At 41.5% G+C, this 26,743-nt stretch overlaps 1 protein-coding gene across 3 annotated transcripts in view; it reads right to left on the bottom strand.

The window, feature by feature from the left end:
- Positions 1 to 760: 760 nt before the first annotated feature.
- Positions 761 to 26,743, bottom strand: part of LOC138665851 (solute carrier family 2, facilitated glucose transporter member 9-like) — a 147,546-nt gene continuing 121,563 nt past the window's right edge. For all 3 annotated transcript variants that reach the window (XM_069753750.1, XM_069753751.1, XM_069753752.1), the window contains 4 exons: positions 24,704 to 24,805; positions 18,660 to 18,735; positions 2,430 to 2,557; positions 761 to 1,195 (listed from right to left, as the gene is read on the bottom strand). In XM_069753750.1, coding sequence (XP_069609851.1) covers positions 959 to 1,195; positions 2,430 to 2,557; positions 18,660 to 18,735; positions 24,704 to 24,805 — 543 coding nt within the window. In that variant the 3' untranslated portion in view covers positions 761 to 958. The remainder of the gene's footprint in view (positions 1,196 to 2,429; positions 2,558 to 18,659; positions 18,736 to 24,703; positions 24,806 to 26,743) is intronic.

Genomic DNA, 26,743 nt, shown 5'->3' with positions numbered 1-26,743 from the left:
TATAATTACAGGCAGAACGGTAGGAATGAGAGTCCTGAAAACTCCAGCAATTGCTCAAAACCTTTCCCCTTCCTCAAAATGTTAGCAACTCAGCAAATAAGATTGCACATTTCCTGTCATACATGAATTCATTACAATGCATAGCTTTCGAGGTTTGTACAATTCCATTTGCCCCAGAGGTTTTAGAAGATACTTCCATAGTTACACCAAAAGTAGAGGTCAATTTTATATTTTTCTAACATAACTTTTCATTGTAGAAGTTTACTTTGCTGCCCTTTTTTTGCCTTATTGTGCATTGTACACTTGTCCAATATTGGTCAAAATTTTGCAAGTCAAAACATTTTGGACATGGTTCATTAAAAATAGCATTTTGCACACCAGTCTTAATAAATTTCACGCATCTTACTACAGCAATACCTTAGAGCAGTTCAACCCTTAATGAATTTGGCACATCTTACATATGTTCTGCGCCTTCACGAGAAATGTTGCCTCAGCCAGGGGCTGAATTTGTCCAGTATGCTCAGTCACGCCCAGTCGAGCCCCAGCTCCACTTACATTGGTGTTTCTACGCCAATTCTAACCAGCTCTCCCAAAGTCGCAAATGTTTTGAGCAATTTTGAGGTGTGTAATCATTTTGTAACATTTCAAGGAGTCTCACCTCAAAATTCTGGTAAAAACACGGTGGCCTTACTTCTCATCCCCACCTTCTAAAGACCCTTTCTGAGTGAGACATTTAAATAGAAATAATTTTGGCTACTAATTACGAAGTCATCATGAAATTTATTTAAGAAATCATTTTCAGTAATGGGAACACTTTTTATGACAAGTCTGAAATAACTGGACGCCCAAATTTGGGCTCTGGACATCACCACAAATCCAGCACATCCTACACACGCCAACATTGGCTCATTGTCCCACAGACTGGGAAGCTTCCACTTGATCATGATTTTAGTCATTTTCATGGTAGGGAGTATTCCAGTGAACTGCTCTCTAATGCTCCATATCCATTGAATCTCTTTAGTTTCACATCGTCTACAAGTATTACTGGCTTCGACAAAGATTTTTCTTTTGAAAACATTTCGCTAATTTCCAAAAAGGTTTTATTCTTTGTTTCTGGAATGATAAAGTAAACGTAGACAGCTACAAATAGACAAACCGCACAAAACACCAGGTAGGAGAATGCTCCTGCCGACATCTGCAAGGAAAATTACAAAATTAGTTTCGTTCACAAGTTCAATCCTGAGTATTACAGAACTAAAGGAATTGTCCGGCATTTAAGAAACTGCTCTTGTCGATGGGCTATCTATTCGTTACTGCGACTCACTTACATTCAAATGGGTCAGACATATTGTATATTTTAACAAATGTGTTTGTTATCTGTATTTTCTAGTATTGTACCTCTTCCCCATACCAGACCTAGCACACAGCCTAGGGATAGAAGTGGCACTCTGTGGTGTAGTGTGGAGAGGGAAAATGCGGGTAGACGATGGGTGCAAAATACTTACGTTGCCCGCTACTGAAAATCCAAGCTACACCACTTTTTGGGGGAAAAACATATTTTCTGTAACTTTTGAGCTTTGACAGTGTTTTCTCACAAGGGTAACCTTGGTAAAAGCTCCATATTAGAGCATATGAATTAATAGAGTAGATTTCCCTCCAAAACCGAACTCTCCCACATGAGCCAGAATGAAGACCTGCCTGATATGACTAACCTAAAAAAAAAAAATCATACACTGTGGCAAAAACTAAAAGATTCATGACCCAAGCCATTTTGCAAAATTTTTGCTAAAAATTAGGTTACCAGTCAAAGACTTTTTTTGAAAAAAAGCCAAAGAGCCAAAACAAAACCACTAAATATTAGAGATACAAATGGTTTGCTTGTAGTCAGTGGAGAATTGGTTAAGTTACATAAATAAATGATATTACTAGTTCACTAGTGCAATAGGGTATTGGACAAAATAGTCATTGATTACTCTCTCACTAAAAGAGATTCTGTCAGCATAAAATGACTGTTCAAACCAAACACAGACACCTGTTGCACCCTTGGTGTGGCCGTTCAGTTCATTGCACCTTTCCATTGACAGGTTTTTTTATCCATCTCTGCCCTCCACTTCTTTGTCTCTTGTAATGCCAGAGCTGTCAATCAAAGAAGAGGAAGGCAGAGATGGATATAAAACCTGTCAATGGAAAGGTGCAATGAACTGAATGGCCACACCAAGGGTGCACCAAGTGTCTGTGCTTGGGTTGAACAGTCATTTTATGCTGACATACTCCCATTAAGACCAATTTGTTGCCCAACAGCAATGTCTGTCAGTTGAGTTTATGATAGACCAGTTCTTCTAATTCACCACGTAGTTCAAGTACTATGGGTTCATTTATAAAACATGGCATACTGTTTAATGCCATAATGAAAAAATAAAGGCAATTACCTGTAAAAAAGGGAACACAAAACCAACTGTAAAGTTTGAAAGCCAGTTGAGTGTTCCTCCGACAATATAAGCTGCGGGCCGATGTGACTGCATGAAAAGTTCTCCCGTCATTATAAATGGAAGTCCAGCTGAAAAAAAGCACAGAAATTGAGATATTGAACAGTCAGTGAACAAATAATAAGCCGAAGCATGAGAATCTGAGGCAGGATGTAATACTGATTATATATATACTAGATGGCAGCCCGATTCTAAAGAATCGGGAGTCTAGAATCCATATATACTTTATTTATTCAAATGTAAGAATAATACAATTAATAAATAATAGTAAGAAAGAACAAAAATAATAGGCAGTATATGGAGAAAACACCAAACAAACGTTCAAAATTGGTGTGAAAATGTCACTGAACCACTTCACAACTAAATATATATAGTTTTGGTAAATGGTATTATCATTTTTTTGACGAAATTCGGCAGGAGCTTGAAGAGCAACGTCACTGGGCCCGCCTCCACGCAGTAGAAACTTGCTGTGAGGTAAAAATTCAAAAATCACACCAAAATGGTGGACGGAGTGTGTCACAGTACGGCACGTTTCGGATTGGTCGCTCGCAGCAGGCGGCAACCAGACACTGGACACTGTTGAAGTCACTTATCTCCGGACATTAGCTCCGGACATTAGCTCCGGACATTAGCTCCGGACATTAGCTCCGGACATTAGCTCCGGAAGTTGGCACAAATTGCAGGAAGTAGTATTCTAGGCAATTAATCTCCGGACATTAGCTCCGGACATTAGCTCCGGACATTAGCTCCGGACATTAGCTCCAGACAAAGCCACGGAAGTTGGCACAAATTGCAGGAAGTAGTATTCTAGGCAATTAATCTCCGGACATTAGCTCCGGACATTAGCTCCGGACAAAGCCACGGAAGTTGGCACAAATTGCAGGAAGTAGTATTCTAGGCAATTATATATTAGATGGTGGCCCGAATCTAACGCATCGGGTATTCTAGAATATGTATTTATGAATGTATATATCAGCCACATAGTATATAGCACAGGCCACGTAGTATATAGGAGTACTTCGTGGCCTGTGGTATATACCATGTGGCTGCTATAAACATATTGTAGAATACCCGATGCTTTAATATAGGCCATGCAGTAAATAACAGCCCACGCAGTATATAACACAGCCCACACAGTATATAGCAGCCACGCAGTATATATAACAGCCCACTTAGTATGTAACACTGGCCACATAATATATAGCAGCCATGTAGTATATAACGCAGCCCACGCAGTATTGAACACAGCCCACATAGTATCTAACACTAGCCAGGTGGTATATAGCAGCCACGCGGTATCTAACACAGCCCACGTAGTATTTAGCAGTGTGGACACCAGATCCCTCTCGAGACCGCTAAGTCTTCTGGGTAATTTCACAATGCATCTCTAGGAACGGAAGCTGGCGGCAGGTACGGGCGCATCGTCGGACTATGGAAGGTGAGAATAGCAGGTTTTTTGGTTTATTATTTTTAATACTAGACCTAGGCAGCATCAATAGTAAAAACTTGGTCACCCAGGGTTAATAGCGACAGTAACTGAGTGGGTTACCCACGGCATAACACGGTCCATTACCGCTGGCATTAACCCTGTGTGAGCGCTGACTGGAGTATGGAGCGGGCACTGACTGCGGGGAGAATGGAGCGGGCGCCGAGCACTGACTGCAGGGGAGTAGGGAGGGACTTATCGGACTGTGGCCGTCGCTGATTGGTCGCGGCAGCCATGACAGGCAGCTGGCGAGACCAATCAGCGACTTGCATTTCCATGACAGACAGAGGCCGCAACCAATGAATATCCGTGCCAGACAGAAAGAAAGACAGACGGAAGTGACCCTTGGACAATTATATAGTAGACTAGATGGTGGCCCGATTCTAACGCATCGGGTATTCTAGAATATGTATGTCCATGTAGTATATTGCCCAGCCACGTAGTATATTGCCCAGCGATGTAGTATATTGCCCAGCCACGTAGTATATTGCCCAGCCACGTAGTATATTGCCCAGCCACGTAGTTCACGTAGTATATTGCCCAGTCACATAGTATATTGCCCAGCTTGCCCAGTCACATAGTATATTGCCTAGCCACGTAGTATTTTGTCCAGCTTGCCCAGTCACATAGTATATTGCCTAGCCACGTAGTATTTTGTCCAGCTTGCCCAGTCACATAGTATATTGTCTAGCCACGTAGTATTTTGTCCAGCTTGCCCAGTCACATAGTATATTGCCCAGCCACGTTGTATATTGCCCAGCCACATAGTATATTGCACAGCCCACATAGTATATTGCACAGCCCACATAGTATATTGCCCAGCCACATAGTATATTGCCCAGTCACACAGTATATTGCCCAGCTATGTAGTATATTGCCCAGTCACATAGTATATTGCCCAGTCACATAGTATATTGCCCAGTCACATAGTATATTGCCCAGTCACACAGTATATTGCCCAGCTATGTAGTATATTGCCCAGTCACATAGTATATTGCCCAGTCACATAGTATATTGCCCAGTCACATAGTATATTGGCCAGCCACATAGTATATTGCCCAGCCATGTAGTATACAGCACAGAGCCACGTAGTATACAGCACAGAGCCATGTAGTATACAGCACAGAGCCACGTAGTATACAGCACAGAGCCACGTAGTATACAGCACAGAGCCACGTAGTATATAGCAGAGGTCCCCAACTCCAGTCCTCAAGGCCCACCAACAGGTCATGTTTTCAGGATTTCCTTTGCATTGCACAGGTGATGCAATTATTACCTGGGCAAGACTAAGGAAATCCTGAAAACATGACCTGTTGGTGGGCCTTGAGGACTGGAGTTGGGGACCCCTGGTATACAGCACAGAGCCACGTAGTATACAGCACAGAGCCACGTAGTGTACAGCACAGAGCCACGTAGTGTACAGCACAGAGCCACGTAGTGTACAGCACAGAGCCACGTAGTGTACAGCACAGAGCCACGTAGTATACAGCACAGAGCCACGTAGTATACCGCACAGAGCCACGTAGTATATAACTGAGTCACGTACTATACAGCACAGAGCCACGTAGTATACAGCACAGAGCCACGTAGTATACAGCACAGTCACGTAGTATATTGGCCAGTCACGTAGTATGTACCATATCCCTGTTAAAAAAAAGAATTAAAATAAAAAATAGTTACATACTCAACTCCTGGAGCCTCCAGATTGAAGCGGCCGGTTCCAGATGCTCGTCACGCGCTCCGGTCTGAAGATTGCATTGCGGTCTCGCGAGATGATGATGTACATATTAGACATTAGATATTTTTATTATTCATGCTGCATAGGCAGCATGAATAGTAAAAAGTTGGTCACACAGGGTTAATAGCAGCGTTGACCGAGTACATTACACCGCGGTCAACACTGCCAGTGTGAGCACTGACCGGAGAGGAGTATGCGGACGCCGGGCACTCACTGCGGGGAGGAAGGAGTAGCCATTTTCTTCCGGACTGTGCCCGTCTCTGATTGGTCGTGGCTGTTTTGCCACGACCAATCAGTGACTTGGATTTCCATGACTGACAGAGGCTGCGACCAATGAATATCCATGACAGACAGAAGGACAGACGAAGTGACCCTTAGACAATTATATATATAGATATATACAGTATATATATATATATATATAATCCTCCAACCATAGATTCCAGGTGAGGGTTGTTTTTTTTAATTAATCTATTTAACCATCAATACCCTGTTGGCCAATCACTTGTTTAAGCATACACTCTCACCTTCACTGAAAGCATATGTACGATCAGTCAAGTGAAAAAAACAAGCTACTAATAAACACCACCAGAATACTTAAAAAGGGAATCTGTCAGTAGGGTCAACACCTCTAAGTGGTCTACATTGGCATGTGGATCACAGAAAGATGAATAAAAGGATACCTTGATATCTGCAATCCGATGTCTTATTCCAGAGAAATACACATTTTTCTTAATATGTAAATGAGCTGTTAAGATCTATTTGCTGGACATAGATCTCCCAGAGAACTTGCCTCCAGAGAATATTCTAAATAAAAAGGGGGCATCACCAGTGTGAGACATGTAGATCAGGAGTGCACACTGTCAGTCATTACATGTCTCACCTTAGTAACATCTCCTTTCATCTACAATAAGTTCTGGAGATAGTTCTCAGGGAGATCTATGTCCGGCCTATAGATCTTAACAGCTCACTTACATATTAAGAAAAACGTGGACGTCTCCGAAATAATACATCGGATCGCAGATATCAAGATCATTTTTTGTAACTTTCTACGACCTGCATGCCCATAGAGACGGCTTAGGAGGGATAATCCTACTGACAGATTCATTTTAAAGGGGATATCCATTTTCAGGAAAGTGGTCTCTAAAGTATGTAAACCACTTAAAGTAATCAGGTACTTACCCTTCCTGGGTCCTGCACCGTCTTTCCGTAGCTGTTGCAGGCCCAGTGTCGTTACTGCTTTATTAACACGTGCTGTTGGCATGGTGTCACAATTCTAGTCATAGGACTGCAGCAGCAGCGGGAAGCCAGCGCTGAACTCTGGGAGGGCGAGTACCTGATAAATTTGTTATTTAATGTGCTCTATGCACATTAGGGACCACTTTACTGAAAGAGGATATCCCCTGTAAAGTTTGTGCACCTCAATAAAAAAAATAAATCTCCAACAGTGCCTCCAGCTATCACGGGTATTTAATAACATTGGTTTTCTCATATGGACCAAAGTGAGTTTTTGGGTCGCCATTAGTTGACTGGTACTACTGAAAAATTGAAGGGTTAGGCCTCTTTCAGTCTTTTGGCGTCAGTCTGAAACCGCCATTTTCCTCAAATAGCGGATCTGCCATTTTTTGGGGGGCGGATCCGCTATTTTCCCACAGACATACATTAGCGACGGATTGTGGCGGATGGTCGTCCGTTCCATCCGCCATGTGACGGATCCGTCGAGATTTGGCGGACGTCATCTAGACATTGACGGACATTATAATGTTTTTTATCTGCACCGAAATCGCGGTTCGCGACAGATCCGTCACATCCGCCATTCCATAGAATGGCAGCCTATGGGCGACGGATCCGTCGCGACCGTCATTTGGCGGATCCGTCGCCCCAATCCGCTTTTTCAATTGCGCATGCTCCAAAAAGTAGATACTTTTCCCAGACAACCCCCAAGTAACGGATCCGTAAAAAAAACAAGGATCCGTTAGAACCGTTTTCACAACAATTGTGACGGATCCGTCACTATTTCGGAGCAGACTGACGCCAAACAACTGAAGTTTGAAAGAAGCCTTAGGCAAATTTTCAACTAATGTGTATGGATTCTTGTGTCTTTATCCTAGGATCCTGGCAAGAGATAAAGGGAATTAGACTAAACACGCTTCCATTACAATTATGTTTTCCATTTTCAGTTTACAAATAATAATTACCGTTATTATATGAAGACCTATTCTTGCAACCTTATAAGAAGTCACCCAGAAAATAATAATATCAACAGATATGACCTTCACAGTAGGAATTAGTCTGTTTTTGTTAGCTGTTCCACTGTGATGATAAGGTTGGGATTTACCATTAGCACTAAGCGCATCTGATCACTGCACCCAACATAATAAGAGCAGTCATAATCGTGCATGATAATAATTCCTAATATTTATAGCGGAGGACGGAAAACATATTGTAGGGCTTCTTATTATCAGAATTCAGTGGGCTCTTTGGATTCAATATTTAAAACAATTTACTTATTTAACCAAAAATATGGGATATGAATTAGAACCGAAACCTTAAAATGTAACATTGCACTATTGCAGTACGTTATCATCATGTGGCTGTCTCTTTTGGCATATATCTTGGCCAGGAGGTGGCAGACACCCTCAGCTTTTAAGGCTTCCAGGAAGATGTAAGACAAGTTTAATATTTACGGAGATGACTACAATCTTTGCAGAAAAGAAGAGGGAAATTAAAATATGAAATTTTAATATTTTATTTTGATTTGAAATATAATTTCATTAGCAGCTTCTGCATATATACAATGCAATTCCAAAAACGCAACATGTCTCTAACCACACTTTGCAAATTATTTCCGAAGAATATTTGTCAAAATGTAGTATTTATGTATGTAGATATATTTAAACTTCTCAGTATTGTTTATTAATATTTGTAATAAAATTATTTAAGTTAATGAGACTAGGATGTCGCCTATTTGGAGACCCTCCCAACTTACCTTTTAAGAAGGCAACTACAGTTGATGTTTTTTTCTCCTCAAAGTAGAAGGTTTTAGTTTTGTCGTCTCTTTTTCAACCTGAATTTTTTATGGACATATGTTCCTGATATAATTGTTGCTGTAAAACATCATCCAATTTTTCTCATATTATTGTGTATAAAAGTTATAAGGAAACAGTGCCGACACTTCCTGGGGCTTAGAAGGATGGCCTCAAAAAGGGCATTGGTGGCATTGCAATTGGAGATGCCTTCAATGACCGATCTGCGGGGCTTTGACAAACGTGGCCCTCTCAGTTCTCTAGAACAGAAGTCCTATGGTTGTTACACTTTATTTGGAGGCTTCACATTATAGTCATGTTGGGAGAAAACTGAATGGAGATGACAGGAGATGAAATATCGTGACAATCTCTTGGCAACTTGGTCACCTCTTGGTCTGGTCTCTGCTAATCAGTCAGGCCAACAAAAATAGACTTCTGTTCAACAAGCTAGATTGACAAAGAGGGAGAGCTGCATCTTCCTGCCAGGGAACGCAGTCATTTTCCCTGTAAGAACAAGTTGTCTATTGTATTTTCTTGCAACGCAATACATGAGAGATGATCGAATCGTTTGAAATTCAAATTTGCCAGCTTCATTAAATTCTCGCAAAAAAAAAAAAAAAAACTGGCTTACCACAAATTGCAAGTACTGAAAAGTCTCCCATGCGTTTTTCCCCATAGACTTGTATTGACGACGCATTGCGACGGATTGCCACACGTCACATCCGTCGTGCGACGGATGCGTCGTGCTTTGGCGGACCGTCGGGAGCAAAAAACGCTACATGTAACGTTTTTTGCTCCTGACGGACCGCCTTTTCCGACCGCGCATGCGCGGCCGGAACTCCGCCCCCACCTCCCCGCACCTCACAATGGGGCAGCGGATGCGCCGGAGAAATGCATCTGCTGCCTCCGTTGTGCAGTGCGTTAAACGCTAGCATCGGAATCTCTGCCCGACGCATTGCGACGGGGAGATTCCGACGCTAGTGTGAAAGTAGCCTTAGGCTACAAGTCTGCAGTCACTCTGTGAGACTGCAGACTTGTGAATCCTCACAGCACACACATTGTGCGGTGTGAGAATTGTCCAGTACAGATGAGCGGAGCACGACCACAAGTATATTATTTGTACACATGCAGTCACATACTGACTAGCTGGGTGCGACCTTGCTCAATGCAAATGTATTAAGTGAGTCTGGATACAGTTAAGCCGGAATGTGGAAGTATGCAAATCACATACTGGTGGTTACATGACCGCCGGCCCCAGCGCTCGAGAATCCTCACAGCGCGCAGATAAGATTACTGCCGACTAGCAGGAGTGGATCACTTCACACAACCCTGGTCCACGGTCCAGGTCACTGCTCTCTGGCCATGGACAAGAGCTACACGAATTTCTTGAGCTCACCGAAACGGCATTCAATTTACCAGTCTGGTGAGATGGCATCTGTGCGGCACACACATGACGCTTTGCTAGTCTGGTAAATCATAAGCCAAGCCTGAGATCTTGGAGGGGAAATAAATTCAAGTAGCTCCTTTTTAAAGCTATAGAGCACTGACATGGATTGTGGTCTGGGGTTGCACGAAGCGATCTGTTCATCTTTATTATTCAGTATTTTATGACTCTCTCTCCCCATCTCTAATGCTCAAGTGCAACGTCCTCTCTTTCCAGATTCACCTAAAAACGGCTGCTGCATTTCCTCCATCTACTTTTATATGGGCTATCATAGTCCCTCCTGATTAGCTGCACTATTCCATGTGATGTGATAGCTGTAAAGCATTATTATGAAGCCTGCGGAGCAGTCACTAAGGTCAAGTGACCCTTCTCTCTTCTTTTTTTGCAAACCAAAAATTTATCAAATGTGCTGGGTATAGGGAATTTCCTAAAATTCAATAAGAAATTGATTTGCATCAAATCAATTTGAAAATCACTAGTAAACATACTATCAGACTATGTGGGTGCAATGCCAGCCTCTGGGACAATAGGCTTAGCATTTTGTTGGCTACTTACTCTTGGCTACTGAATGGTGCAGATCTAAACAGGACCTTCTTTCCAGAACAGCATTATTAACCATAGGACTTGACTCAAGGGTCACGGAGATGGCAAAACCCTGCACCAGAATTGTACGAGCTTTTTTTTTTTACTGCAATTAAGCACCCTCTCTACGCTGTATGTCACTGTTTCCTTGTTTATTGTGTGTTAAATACTTAGGGTGCGATAGAAAAAAATAAGCTGTAAGGACACAGCTATTGCTTCTACACTCACTCTAGCACTGGAGGAGGATTAAGTTGAGATGTATATAAAATAAATTTTATTTTTTTATGTCAATAAGGGACAGAAAAGATTCAAGTGAAAGGAAATATCAAAGTTTTGCTCTTAAGGTTTTGCTTTTAGTTTAGTATATCTTTAATGCGGACCAGTCACCAGATTATATATTATATAGATCATTAACTAAATCCCTTTGGCATTGCAGTCTTTTTTCTTAAAATCAACGTCAACTTGTCTGTATATTCCTGATATTAAATGTAGGCTGAAATAACTCATGAGTCCAAATTTATTAAATTTTCACCAGCTCAGACTGACAGCTGCAGCTTCTAATGAGCAGAGCGAGATCTCAGCAGCAGGAGGGACACTGTGGAGCGGTCAGATCAGGCTGGGATGGCAGAAAATGGGTTTTATAACTTTTATAAAGGATTACACAGCTTGATATTGATCTTCAAAGTAAATACAACATCCTCATAAGGTCTAAGAGTTATTTACTAATGTATTCAGTTTATATTGTGAAATCTGGTGACAATAATAATAATTTTTATTTTTATAGCACCAACATATTCCGCAGCACTTTACAATTTAGAAGGGACATGTAGAGATAATATCACGCATTACAGAGTAACACATAATTCAAAGCATTCCAAGAGGAGTGAGGGACGTTCTCGCAAGCTTACAATCAATGTCATGGCTGTTGTGTTTCTATACAGTAAGGTTTGCCTTTTAGAAGTTTGTCATCCCTCTCTCCCTGTTCGCTTCTCTAACTCTGATGTCAGCAACCTCCTTTCTTCCTTATTGTGAGCGTGGCAGCCATGTTATGAAGCCACATGTCCTTCAGCTCTGGTTCAGAATAATCTTCTGTCACTGTGCATAATTATAAGAATTAAGCTTGAAAATAAATCTTCTTCTGGAATCTGCTTCCTGCAGTCGAGTCAAGCTATTTATTATTATACTTTTTTTTATAGCGCCATTTATTCCATGGCGCATTACATGTGAAAAAGGGGGTAAATATAGACAAATACAATAAACATGAGGAAAAAACAAGGCACTAACAGGTACAGAAGGAGAGAGGACCCTGCCCACGAGGGCTCATAGTCTACAAGGGATGGGTGAGGATACACTAGGAGAGGGTAGAGCTGGTTGTGCAGCAGTTCAGTAGGTTGAGCATCACTGCAGGCTGTCGGAAGAGGTGAGTCTTCAGGTTCTTTTTGAAGGTTTCTATGGTAGGCGACAGCCTGATGTGTTGGGGTAGAGAGTTCCAGAGTAGGGGGGAAGCTCGGGAGAAGTCTTGGATGTGGTTGTGGGAAGAAGAGATAAGAGGGGAGTAGAGAAGGAGATCTTGTGAGGATCGAAGGTAAGCTATCTGACAATGTCTCTTCGTGCAAATAGAGGAACATACAGACATCCACAGAAATGTTGTCTCAAGCATCCTACATGCAAATCCTTGTTATGTAGCCAGAATAATCAATGAGGAAATATTTGGGGGAACAAAAGGTAAAATTAAACTGCTTGATGTAGAAGATTCAGCCATCGGTATAATAAATAGGGGTATTCAAATAATGCCATATGAACCGGTCACCAGCCAGTATCTGTATAAGTACAGATACAAAGTGGTACTGAATGTGTGGAAGGGATAACAGGGAAAAGTTAGATAGGTGAGGTGTAAAGCAAGTCTATAAATGCATTTTTAGGGCACGCTTGAAACTGTGGCTACTAGAAATTAAATGGGTTGTCTGGGGTAGTGCATTCCAGAAAACCAGTGCAGCATGAGAGACCGATGCTCTTTAACAACAATTATGGTCTTATTTTGATCTTTGCCATCTTTGCTATGGGACTCCTTTTCTGCCATTGTTTGCTCGTTTTTATCATGTGTTTATAAATTAAAGGGAACTTGATATGAATCAGGCACTGTGTTGTTGCAAGCTGATATGCTGCACTCAGAAGCGCTGCGTCATTTCAGAGAAAACATACCTCGAAACGCCAGGCAGAAACTATGGTTCAGATGACTAGTCCAAGGGTGGTCCCCAGTGGCTTCTGATCTGTGTGTATAGGGAGATGGCTGTCTCATGAGAAGCGGGGTGGGTATAAGCCGGGTGGAGACCTTCATCTTGGACTAGTCATAGAAGACACATAGTCCAAGGTTGGCTTCTGAAAATATGTCTGCAATTCATCAGTATTTCAGAGTAAAATATACACAGAGTGGGTCACGTTGTACATTGATTTGTGCAGCATGAATCTCCTGTCAGGTTCCCTTTAAGGCACTATAACATTAAAAAAAAATATATATATATAAAATACCTTAGGACAGAAAAATATTAAGCAAGAGGAGATATCATGTGAAGTCAAGTCTTGTATTTTAGGGTTTTTTTTAGTTCCGTTTGCCTTTAAGTATAAACAAGCTTCAAATATCTGTGGTTCCAACAGACGCCTCCATCGGTTACAAATCTTTAGATTCTAATCAACTCGGAGAACACCAACTGATTATAGTCCAACGTTAATAGAACATTGTCTACACTCAACCCATTGTTGGTGTAATGAGTTTAATGTGCTTCCGGAGAAGGCTTAGACACCAGTTCATTATTTCCACACCATGCCACATATAGAACTCTTAATGCAGATAAAATCATGCAGAACACGGAGTATATAGACTGGTTTTCATGCAGATTTTTTCCCTCTAATCCTGGTTGCTTTAAAAGTCATATTCATCATTGTTTATGAACAATGAGCCATAAAAATCCTAATTAAAGATGTAATTACACTGAATAAATTCTTAGCTGAAAATGAATTATAGATTTGTTGGAGGCACAGTTAATATATCAATGGGATAAACCACCACAGTCTTCATCCATCATTTTAAGATAGAGTCTGCAAAGCAGCTAATATGATTTTAACTCCTTATGGGTTCAACTAAATGAAGATCATGATATTGCGGCTAATTCGAGCTCATTATATGTAACTACAATGTACGGTGTATTTTTCACCTTGGTATGGAAAGGAAATTGCTATGTAAATTGCTTATCATTAGTACAGAAAATGTACTTTGTGATAGAAATGAAAAGGGGTGTCTACTACTTTGATATTGGTAACCATCAATATCAGATTGGTGGTGGTCCGACTCCCGGCATCTGCACCAATCATCTGTTACGAGCTCCGGCAGTGGATGGATGTATACACCATGTACAGAGTTTAAACAGTACAGCGCCATTCACTATTTAGTGGCCATTTTTGGAAACTGCACCTCAGTTCCTATTCAATTGAGAATAGGTCATCAATATATCAATGTATTGGACAACCCCTTTAAATTTAGTTAATCCATATTGACACATAAAAAGCCAAGAGAATCCACCACCTAATAAATTAGGGGCATTCAATACTACTCTGAAATATTCCAGAGCTTCCGATTATGTTCTCTTTGTATCCCCCCCCCCCCCCCCCCCCAATATAAATAACCACACCTGAAGTCACAAAGGAGCGGCGACAACTTCCGATGATAGAACCGAGCATGAGCGGTTTATTCTCAATGGGTTTAGAGTCATGAATTCTCAGTGGGTTTCTTTTTTTTTTAAATTGTAACACCCCAGGTAACTGGTTGTTGCAGTGATGTTGCCTTCCTTTTGGGGAGGGCGATATCACGCTTGGAGGCAAGTAGGATTCTCTTTACCAGGTAACAAACCCAACATTCAACACATTCCAAATCCAGGCCAGAAGGGGGAGCTCTGAACCCAGATTCAGGGGAGCTTCCCCAGCTTTAAGTGTTCTGGTCTGGAGGAGGAGTTAGGTAGTTGGTCCAGGGAGACCAAAGAGAGCAGTCGGTTGGACGGTGAGGAGAGAGAAGGAAGTCTGGAACTGAGAGCAGACAACGGAGCTGTGCAGTCAGGACTGAGCTGCAGCTCTGGGAAAAGAAGTGAACCCGAGGGGTTGAAAGTGGTGGAGCTACTGAGGAAAGGAGCACAGTGTAGAAGGAAAGGGGCTCAGAGGAGAACTGTGACCTGGCACCCTCAGAGCCGAAGCGCAGGAACCAGGAGCCCGAGGCTGTGGCATACTCCAGGAAAAACGGTAGAACCGGAGGGCATAGAACTGTATGTGATTTGCCTACACTACACCTGAAGGTGAAGCAGCACCTAAAGAGCCCGGGTCATGATAAAGACCCTAAAAATGTCTCAAGTTGCCCACCATACAGGTAACTGTCCCAGGACAGGAGAGAGAGGACTTTGCCAGCAGCCCCAGACAGCAGGGACCTCACATACTAGCACGAGTAGGAAGGCTTACGGACCTCACCTGGGAGAGGGATTCACTATTGCCTCCAGGCCGGCTGGACCATACCATCACCTGTTCCTGGTACCCTGGACTGCTACTGACAGTAAACCAGGTAAAGACTTTACACCTTTGTGTCCTCCACTTATTTGCCGGCATACACCATCCTTGCCCATACACCTTGAGAGCTCTGGGGACCCTACTTCACCTGTGGGTAGCATCACCATCTTGCTGCAACAACATCACCCCAGAGGACCCCTTTAAGCAGCGTTGGTCCCCTCTGACCGAGAATCACAGGTGGCTTCATGAACACAAACTTTAATACAATTCCCTTAAAAGACCTTTCCCTTCGATTGAGTGCCAAGGGCCATGGACCGGGTCGCAGCCACCGTGACATCCCCGTTAAGTGCAACCGGACCCTGTACAGAGTACCCCACTGCCCAGGCGGGTGACTTAAAATCATCCTCTGATTCTGAAAAAGTGTAGTGAGCGTTCCTAACACTGGCTCGTATGCCAGTGCTAATAATTAGTAGAAGAAAAAATACCGCACACTCGAAACTGGTATGATGCAAAAGGTATATGCCAGATTTATTCACGAAAACAAGTCAACAATTGCCACTGTGATAATTCGTAGATAGAAACCCGACGTTTCGACCCTCCCGGGTCTTATTTATGGGGTTACTTAGCTCTTTTGATACACAGACATAGGAGTGGCAGTGATAGAAGGCAAGACAATGGTCCTTTTAAGGAAAAACCTTATAGTGGGTCCAGTAATTGCTCCTGTGGTATAGGTAGAGGGGTACTGTTTAGGGTGAGCCACAGCATATAAAGAAGTCCTTATAATGGGTCCAGTGAATGCTCCTGTGGCATAAATAGAGGGATCCCGCTTAGGGTGGGCCGCAGCATGTGGAGCTGTCCTGCTCTGTCTTGTGTCCGGGGGTCAGCAGCGCATCCCGCGCCCAACTGTGTTGCCCAGGATTGGAGGTCTGAATAGATCCCTCTATTTATGCCAAGAGGAGCATTCACTGGACCCATAATAAGGACTTCTTTATATGCTGCGGCTCACCCTAAACAGGACCCCTCTACCTATACCACAGGAGCAATTACTGGACCCACTATAAGGTTATGCCTTAAAATGACCATTGTCTTGCCTTCTATCACTGCCACTCCTATGTCTGTGTATCAAAAGAGCTAAGTAACCCCATGAGTAAGACCCGGGAGGGTCGAAAAGTCGGGTTTCTATCTACGAATTATCACAGTGGCAATTGTTGACTTGTTTTCGTGAATAAATCTGGCATATACCTTTTGCATCATACCAGTTTCGAGTGTGCGGTATTTTTTCTTCTACTATTGACTTGACCACACGGTCTGTTTTACCAGCACCTCAGTGTCCTTGACCTGAGTGCACACCATTATCCTTGTTCAAGTGCTAATAATTAGGCGAAATGCAGTTACCAATCAATGGAAATGGTCAGACTGGAAATGAAGCACAGCTACGAAGGGGAAAAGGCCGGGAGAAGGCAACGGGAGGGTCATAAGCCTGAAATTAAGTATGTGAGTTGTCTTTACAATGGGAGAACAGAGGCAGTAATGGTGTTAAAGGAACAAAATATAGTGGAGACCACCTCTAAGGTCTCATACACACTTCTGTAATATGACTCTTCGACTATGAGATGCACAATGCTTTGTTCATGAAATAATACAAGGCTCTAGAGCAGGGGTCCCCAACTCCAGTCCTCAAGGCCCACCAACAGGTCATGTTTTCAGGATTTCCTTTGCATTGCACAGGTGATGCAATTATTACCTGGGCAAGACTAAGGAAATCCTGAAAACATGACATGTTGGTGGGCCTTGAGGACTGGAGTTGGGGACCCCTGCTCTAGAGTACCACCATATGCCTCAGATTTCATACAGGTACGAAAAAAAAATCATTCGGTGGACGCCACATTGGGGCAGGCAGGATTCTCCCTCATACATAAATACACCGGTTTTACATATGGGACACTATTGACCAATAATTACCTGCCAATTCAACAGGCATTCCTTTACAGGTTGAAACATACTTACTTCCCATCTCTTTTCCTTCAAGCAGGACTGACGAAGGTCCATGTGGGACCGAAACGTTTATTGACCAGACTGCATTAAATTAATCCTGGATTTACTATTTAAGTTGAGTGCCAAGTTCTATTTCTTCGAAAAAAAAATCATGACATGCATTACCAGACTATTTAAATAACATTATGTTTATGGGGAATCTAATACTGCAGCACACAAGGTGCTTATGGCTCTACATATACGGAGCCACACGAGTTCTGTGGTTCTCCATACTGGCCTGCGGACCCGGCTCGACCGTCAGATGGAGACCTAGTTCTGGATGGAGTTTTTGTTTGTGATCATCAGCCTTCATCAATAAATTGTCACGTTGACTGCTGCCCTTTGCCTAATGATTGCTGCTGACATTATTGATGACCTAGTTAATTAGCTTAATAATCTACTTTCTCAAAGCAGAAATCAGCAGCGAGCTCTAAATTAGCAAACAACCCATTAATAAACAGGTTTATGCAAATTACCTTAAAAATACAGCACTCACTCAGCACCATACTAGGATATGATATTCTTTTGGTAGACCTCCATTGAGACAACCTTAGTGTTTCCATGTCAGCAATTGACCATCGTGGTCAATGGACTAGTCTATGCACCCCAGATGAGTGATCTCACATGACCGATTGGTGGCTACCAGTGGTTCAGAAGGCAAACAGTCCAACAGCAACCTACCTGTGTAGGGTGGACCCCATCAGTTGCCACCCATCTGAGAAATTGGACAACAGGGCAGCAGCGGACTACCCACGATATGAACTTGAAAGGATAAAGGTTCACATCGTTCCTTAGTGTTTAGTAATATATATGGGCATAAGGAGGCCTATTTAAGATATAAACATGTAACTTAGGCCTCACTCAGATGTTTGGGTTTTTTGCATTTGAGAAAAAAAGACCTCCTTCAGTGAAATGAAATCAATTGTCATCCATTTCTGATCTGTGTTTTTTTTTTTTTTCTTATCAGTGGGGCATCTTTTTACTCCAATGCAAAAAAAATTACCAAATCTCTCCACCCACTGAACCCCCCCAAAAAAACCAGTCTGCTTTTGGATGACACACATATAGCATTGTGGTGCTTTTTTATGGCCCCATTGATTTGATTGTGTATTTTTGATCCCTAAATCTGATCAAAATTGAACACGCTGCTGTTTTTCTTTTCTGCATTTTGCAAAAACACGGTCACGTGAAGAACCGCGTAGACTATAATGGGTATGTGTGCCAGCCATGAAAAACACAGAGAGAACATGCAAGTGAAGCATAGATGTCTGGAAGATAGGAGAAAAGAGATGAATTTGTGTCTATAGGTAACACTTACCGGGCCCAATACAAAAACCAGCAATGATTCCAATCACAAAAATGACACTGGCATAACGCATCAAAGGAATCCGTGCCTGTAAAAGGGGCAGAGAAAGCACAAATATTTGCTCAGTTTTCCAAATACACTTCCAATTTTTTAAGCTAATATTGTATGTTTTAAACAGTTTATCTGAGACATTAAAAAAAAAGCTTTTTTATTCCAGGAACAGTGTCCTTGGGCCTGCCAGGTGTTGTAGCATAGCCCTTTTACTTGGTTTAATATGTCACATTTTAATATAAAGCTCAGCTTTACCTTTAGCACTATTTTAATATATTAAACAATTGCATCTATGGTAATTTCAATTTTATATCTGTTACACGAACTCGCCCTCTATAACACAAAGTGGTATCAAATTGGTAAAATCAAATTGACCATTTTCTTCTGATACTCTACTGGGCTCCAATCATAAGCCTGTCATTGCCATTGACAGAGCCTATATTTTGTGAATGGCGGGAGGAGAGGCTCGTTTTACAGTGTTGCAGCCAGGGATTATGATGACACCATTCCTCCCTCATCTTAAAGGATTCCCCCCCCAGTAAAATAACAACACCTATACTCAACCTCAGGTCTTCACTGGATCTCCGAAGACTTGCTAGACATTGTACTATCATGTGATACCTGCGACAAATCAATGCTGACTTCACTCTCCTCTCCTACAGACGTAATTGCATCTGGAGGAAGTGAGAGTTGCGGCTACTCCATCACTTCCTCCAGATGTCTTGATTTGTGTGAAAGAGAGGAGAGTGAAGTCAGAGCCGAATATTATGTCATACGCACCCTGGGAGAGCCAGTGCCGACTCAACTGGAACAGCGGCAGCATCAGAGGCGAGTATAAGGCCGGCGTCACACTTGCGAGTTTTACGGACGTAAGAGCGCAGAATCTACGTCCGTAAAACTCGCAAAAAATACGGCACAATTATTCTCTATGCCCCTGCTCCTATTTGCCGTATTTTACTGATCAGTATTATACGGCTTTCTACGGCCGTACAAAATCGCAGCATGCTGCGTTTGTCACCGTACTGCGCAAGAAATACGCCAATGAAAGTCTATGGAAGCGTGAAAAATACGGATTACACACGGACAAGCAGTGTGACTTGCGAGAAATACGCAGCGCTGTTAGAGAGAAAAGCCGGCAATTCAGTGCGGTGTACAGTAAAATCACACTGACAGCTTACAGTCCAATAGGTAGAATAAATGTGTACACATAGAATAGGTACAGTGGGGCAAAAAAGTATTTAGTCAGTCAGCAATAGTGCAAGTTCCACCACTTAAAAAGATGAGAGGCGTCTGTAATTTACATTATAGGTAGACCTCAACTATGGGAGACAAACTGAGAAAAAAAATTCAGAAAATCACACTGTCTGCTTTTTTATCATTTGTTTTGCATATTATGGTGGAAAATAAGTATTTGGTCAGAAACAAACAATCAAGATTTCTGGCTCTCACAGACCTGTAACTTCTTCTTTAAGAGTCTCCTCTTTCCTCCACTCATTACCTGTAGTAATGGCACCTGTTTAAACTTGTTATCAGTATAAAAAGACATATGTGCACACCCTCAAACAGTCTGACTCCAAACTCCACTATGGTGAAGACCAAAGAGCTGTCAAAGGACACCAGAAACAAAATTGTAGCCCTGCACCAGGCTGGGAAGACTGAATCTGCAATAGCCAACCAGCTTGGAGTGAAGAAATCAACAGTGGGAGCAATAATCAGAAAATGGAAGACATACAAGACCACTGATAATCTCCCTCGATCTGGGGCTCCACGCAAAATCCCACCCCGTGGGGTCAGAATGATCACAAGAACGGTGAGCAAAAATCCCAGAACTACTCGGGGGGACCTAGTGAATGAACTGCAGAGAGCTGGGACCAATGTAACAAGGCCTACCATAAGTAACACACTACGCCACCATGGACTCAGATCCTGCAGTGACAGACGTGTCCCACTGCTTAAGCCAGTACATGTCCGGGCCCGTCTGAAGTTTGCTAGAGAGCATTTGGATGATCCAGAGGAGTTTTGGGAGAATGTCCTATGGTCTGATGAAACCAAACTGGAACTGTTTGGTAGAAACACAACTTGTCGTGTTTGGAGGAAAAAGAATACGGAGTTGCATCCATCAAACACCATACCTACTGTAAAGCATGGTGGTGGAAACATCATGCTTTGGGGCTATTTCTCTGCAAAGGAGCCAGGACGACTGATCCGGGTACATGAAAGAATGAATGGGGCCATGTATCGTGAGATTTTGAGTGCAAACCTCCTTCCATCAGCAAGGGCATTGAAGATGAAACGTGGCTGGTTCTTTCAACATGACAATGATCCAAAGCACACCGCCAGGGCAACAAAGGAGTGGCTTCGTAAGAAGCATTTCAAGGTCCTGGAGTGGCCTAGCCAGTCTCCAGATCTCAACCCTATAGAAAACCTTTGGAGGGAGTTGAAAGTCCGTGTTGCCAAGCGAAAAGCCAAAATCATCACTGCTCTAGAGAAGATCTGCATGGAGGAATGGGCCAACATACCAACAACAGTGTGTGGCAACCTTGTGAAGACTTACAGAAAACGTTTGACCTCTGTCATTGCCAACAAAGGATATATTACAAAGTATTGAGATGAAATTTTGTTTCTGACCAAATACTTATTTTCCACCATAATATGCAAATAAAATGTTAAAAAAACCGACAATGTGATTTTCTGGATTTTTTTTTCTCAGTTTGTCTCCCATAGTTGAGGTCTACCTATGATGTAAATTACAGACGCCTCTCATCTTTTTAAGTGGTGGAACTTGCACTATTGCTGACTGACTAAATACTTTTTTGCCCCACTGTATGTATATATATATATATATATATATATATATATATATATATATATATATATATATAGATCGTGGGAAATTACCTAGAAAGCTCCCTGGCTTTCTAGATAATTTCCCACGATCTATGAACATCCAGCAGAGGGCGCCTCACCGCAAATGAAGCTAAATATAGATCATTGATCTATTTTTAGCCTCATTCCCTGGGGTTTTGCAGCGAGGAGCAGCCTGCATTAGCACAGCTCCTTGCTGCAAAATGTTTTAACCCCTTCAGAAGGATTTACATCGTTGGACGTTACAGATCTGCGGAGGGTAAGTATATTGTTGGTTTATTATGTTTTTTTACTCACAGAACGAGGGTCTTCAGTGACTGGATTGGGCGTTGAATAAAATACTGCAACAACCATTGTTTTTATTTCATTAAAATAATTTTAAATAATGTGTTTGTGTTTTATTTAACCCTTCACTACAATTGGATTAATAATGGATAGGTGTCATAATTGACGCCTCTCCATTATTAATTAGGCTTAATGTCACCTTACAATAGCAAGGTGGCATTAACCCTTCATTACCCCATATCCCACCGCTACACGGGAATGGGAAGAGAGTGGCCAAGTGCCAGAATAGGCGCATCTTCCAGATGTGCCTTTTCTGGGGTGGCTGGGGGCAGATATTTTTAGCCAGGGGGGGGCCAATAACCGTGGACCCTCTCCAGGCTATTAATATCTGCCCTCAGTCACTGGCTTTACTACTCTGGCGGAGAAAATTGCGCGGGAGCCCACGCCAATTTTTTCCGCCATTTAACCCTTTGTTTTAAGAGCTAGAACGGCCAAATTTTGCAGATACACACTACTGACATTAGTAGTGTGGAATCTGCAAAAAAAATGGAGAGAAGACATGGTTTACTGTATGTAAACCATGTCTCAAATCATGTCGGGTTTTAGGAAGGAGAAAGAAAAAGCCGGTAATTGAATTACCGGCTTTCAAGCTGTATAGCGCTGGAATAAATATTAATATATATACATATATGTGTCTCACTGACATATATATATATATATATATATATATATATATACCTATTCTGTGTGTACACATTTATTCTACCTATTCTACTGTAAGCTGTCAGTGTGATTTTACTGTACACCGCACCGAATTACCGGCTTTTCTCTCTAATATATGTGTCTACTGACATTATATATATATATATATATATAAATAGACAGTATATATATATATTTTCTTTTCTTTTTGGGACACATGGATCACTTCTATAGCGGTATGTTGGTTTTGCTAGCCTGCGAGAAAACCACGCAGTACGGATGCCATACGGATTACATACGGAGGATGCCATGCGCAAAAAACGCTGACACACCCTACCTACGGAGGAGCTACGGACCACTTTTTTCGGGACTTTTCAGCGTATTACGGCCGTAATATACGGACCGTATTGTTTTACGCTGTGTGTGACGCCGGCCTAAGTGTTATTATTTTACTCAGGGGAACGTAGGGATTCACAAGGGAGTTGTCTAAGTAGTGGACAACCCCTTTAAGTTTCCACACACATTAAACTGATGACAGCGGAAGCCACTAATATCAGCAAGCTCGGGTGAAAACCTAATATGTATGGGAGCTTCCACACGCTCCCCTGAGTAGATGTTGGAGAAGAGAAAGACCAGGATTTCCACTCTTTTTGTTTTTGCTGAAATAAGCTGCTGCTGTTTCCTTGCAGAAAACACGAGCTGAGTGCCCTTAAAAATGAAAAAAATGTAGGAGTTGGGAGAGATAGCGGTCAGCCCTATTGTGTATGGGGGGCTTTACTTCCTGCCACTGATCTCCTGCAGCATCTTGTCGCTTGCTTACAAGCCACAGCTAGTTGCACAAGCTTCTGGCTTCCTTCAGGGCCAATGCACCATTAGTCTCTGACTGCATTCAATGCCCTAAGTTTTTTAAGGATCCTTCCAACCTCACTTAGTACACAAACCAAGTGAACCTATTGTTCAGGCACAGTTAGGTGCGTTATTACTACATCGTTTGCCATCAACCTGGTTATTTTTATTTGACTTGGTCTTCATTGTTGCTGGGTTCCTGACCTATGCCAACCCACCGGTTAATAACAAACACCACCTGCCAGATCCTTGACTAAGAGACTACAATTTTGGTCTCCTAAATAAAGTGTATTGGTGTCTTCATTTCATTCATGAGTTAGGGGCTTATTCCTACATGTCCGCTTTTCTGGGCTTTCATGTATTTGGAGAAGTCGGGGATAGTCCTCAGGGTCTCAGCAAATGAGTATTTTATGTAAGGGGTTATTCCACAAATAACATTTCTTACCGGTCTACAGTACAAGTGGTAAATATATAGCCCAGTGATCAAAACCACCATATACATTCCATTCCAAATGGTATTCGATAAAGTGCACACTTATCATTGAGAGGATGTGCCCCAACGCGTTTCCCCATTGTCACGGTTCATCAGGAGGCCTGTTAGATGTTGCCAAAGATGCCAGATGCCTTTTTTTTAGGTTGGTTTTCCATTTGGGAAATGTTTTTTCATTTATTCTCTCTTATCTATATGTTTTCCCACCTGTTTTGACAAGGCTATCTGGGGGACTGAGGGATAGTCCTCATTGAGTGGGGGCGCCAAAAATCGTACTTCTAGGGTGCCAACCTCCACTGCTAGGCAGGCCTAAGACTAGGTTTGTTGTAGGGTCTCTATAGGTTATTTTATCAATTTTTGTGATCCATGTATATTTTGGTATTTAACCAATTAGGTACACTGGGTAGGCGTCTTTTAAGTATTATATCTAATTAAACTTTACAATTTTAAAGGGATTATATGTTCACGTTTAATTCATTTTCCCATTTGTATAAGACCTTGTTACATAGTTGTTGGATCGATATGTGACTTCAAGACTGAACAATTAGATTGTATTGATGAAGTTGAAAAATAAAACAGGGACATAATCTTGAAAGTAACTGCTGAAATGTAAGTAGTCATTCTTTCTTCTAGGTAAAGCTCTGTTGGAGCTCCATATTTGTACTTTAAATTTTCCTCTGCCTGTGGGGCTCCGATAATGAGATAGGAAATATTTAATTAAGTTCAGTACCAAAGATTCATTACTCTTACTATATATTACAATAGGCTGGTACACTGCATCAAGGTCTCTTCCTACCATGGTCCTAATATTACTTACCTGAAATACAAGGGCTACAGTAATTCCAGCACAGCAGAATCCCATAAAACTAAATCCACCAATGATAAGAGGCCGTCTTCCCAACTTCTCCACTGTAAAACACTGCAAAACACAGTTTTTAGTAGTACAACTCAAATATTCGTGGCTACATAATTGTTACTTACATAAAATTGTAAGCAGTCTGCTTTCATATGAAGGTCAATGTCTATTGGAATGGAATTATTCTCCTTGAAATCCAGTTAGTAAGAAGCATTTAGACTGGGAATAAGTACGGTATGTAAAATAGGTCTCCTAAAGAAGAATGCGGTGTCTTTAGGGCCACCTGTAAAAACGCCATCCTATTTTGGACAAGTAAATAGAACCTATCAGCACGATTTTGTAATGTAAAGTAAATATATGGCTGTAATGGCGCCTTAACAGAGATTAAGTTGATACCTTTGATGAAGAAATCCACTTTGTGGTTCCTCTTTAACACGTCAAAGGTCGTGTCTTGCCTTTGATGTGGGCCTGCATACCGAGCCCACATAATTCCTCACACTTGATGGCTGATGTGATCAGCTATCAAGTGCCTTTAACAGCCGCTGGTGATTTACTGCTCCGCCCGTGGCTGTTAACATGTTAAATCCCGCTGTCAATCATGGACAGCAGAACTTAACATGCGCTGGCTGGAAGCATATCAATAACCTTGCTCACCTGCGCCCCGGTCACGTGATAGGGGAGCGCTGATGCATTGTTATGACAGTCAAGGGTTTGCAGAAGACTCTCGTATCTATCACTGTGAATCTCCTGTGACCGCTGTCTCATGGCTGACGCTCATAGGAGATTTCGATGACTGCCATGTATAGCACAAGCCATTGGATGATCGTAGCTTCAAATCTCCTAAGGGGAATATTGAAGTCAGTAAAAGTGAGAAAAATGTAAAATAATATATATATATATATATATATATATATATATATATATATATATATATATATATATATATATATATATATATATATATATTTCAAATCACCCCCTTTTGCCCCATTGAAAATAAAACAATTGCAACAACAAAACGATAAATCCAAATCGGTGAATGCCGTAATGAAAAAAAAAAATCAAAATAACAAATTTATATTTCTTTGACTGCCGCAACATTGCAATAGAATGCAATAAGAGGCAATCAAAACATCTTATCTACCCCAAAATGATATCAATAAAAATGTCAGCTCAAGCCACAAAAAAAAAAAAAAAAAAAAGAGCTCTCATCCAGCCCCAGGTCCCAAAAAATGAAAACGCTACAGGTCTTGTAAAATGGTGACATAACCAAATTTTTTGTTCTTACAAATTTCAGAATTTTTTTTCATCACTTAAAAAAACAAAACAACTAGACTTGGAGAGTCATATTGCCAAGTCAGTTTTACTATATAGTGAACATATTAAATGTGAATTGCATTTTTTTTTTTTTTCAATTTTACCACACTTGGATTTTTTTCCTCTTTCTCAGACACTATACAGTAGCATGTAAATGTTTGGGCAACCCTGGTAAAAACTACTGTAAAACGTGACATCTTTAACTTTAGCACTTTTACTTTGTATTTTTGGAACAAAATACATTTTTTACATTTTAAAAATTATAAAAAAAAAAAAAAAAAAAAAAAAAAAGGAAAATGGGCAGATACAAAAGTTTTGGGCACCCTGCATGGTTAGTACCTAGTAGCACCCCCCTTTTGCAAATATCACAGCTTGTAAATTTTTTTTTCTTTTAGCCAGACAAGAGTCTCTCAATTCTTGTTTGAGGGATTTTTATCCATGCTTCCTTGGAAAATTTTTTCAGCTCTGTGAGGTTCCTGGGGCGTCTTGCATGCACTACTATTTTGAGGTCTAGCCACAGATTTTCAATGATGTTCAGATCAGGGGACTGTGAGGGCCATTGTAAAACCATCAGCTTGCACCTTTTGAGGTAGTCTATTGTGGATTTTGACGTAAGTTTAGGATCATTATCCATTTGCAGAAGACATCCTCTTTTCATCTTCAGCTTTTTAACAAATGGTGTTC

This window comes from Ranitomeya imitator, chromosome 2 (assembly GCF_032444005.1).
Source record: "Ranitomeya imitator isolate aRanImi1 chromosome 2, aRanImi1.pri, whole genome shotgun sequence".
Classification (NCBI taxonomy): Eukaryota; Metazoa; Chordata; class Amphibia; order Anura; family Dendrobatidae; genus Ranitomeya; species Ranitomeya imitator.
Note: the sequence above shows the minus strand (reverse complement) of the source record. Positions and strands in the feature narration are given on the sequence as shown.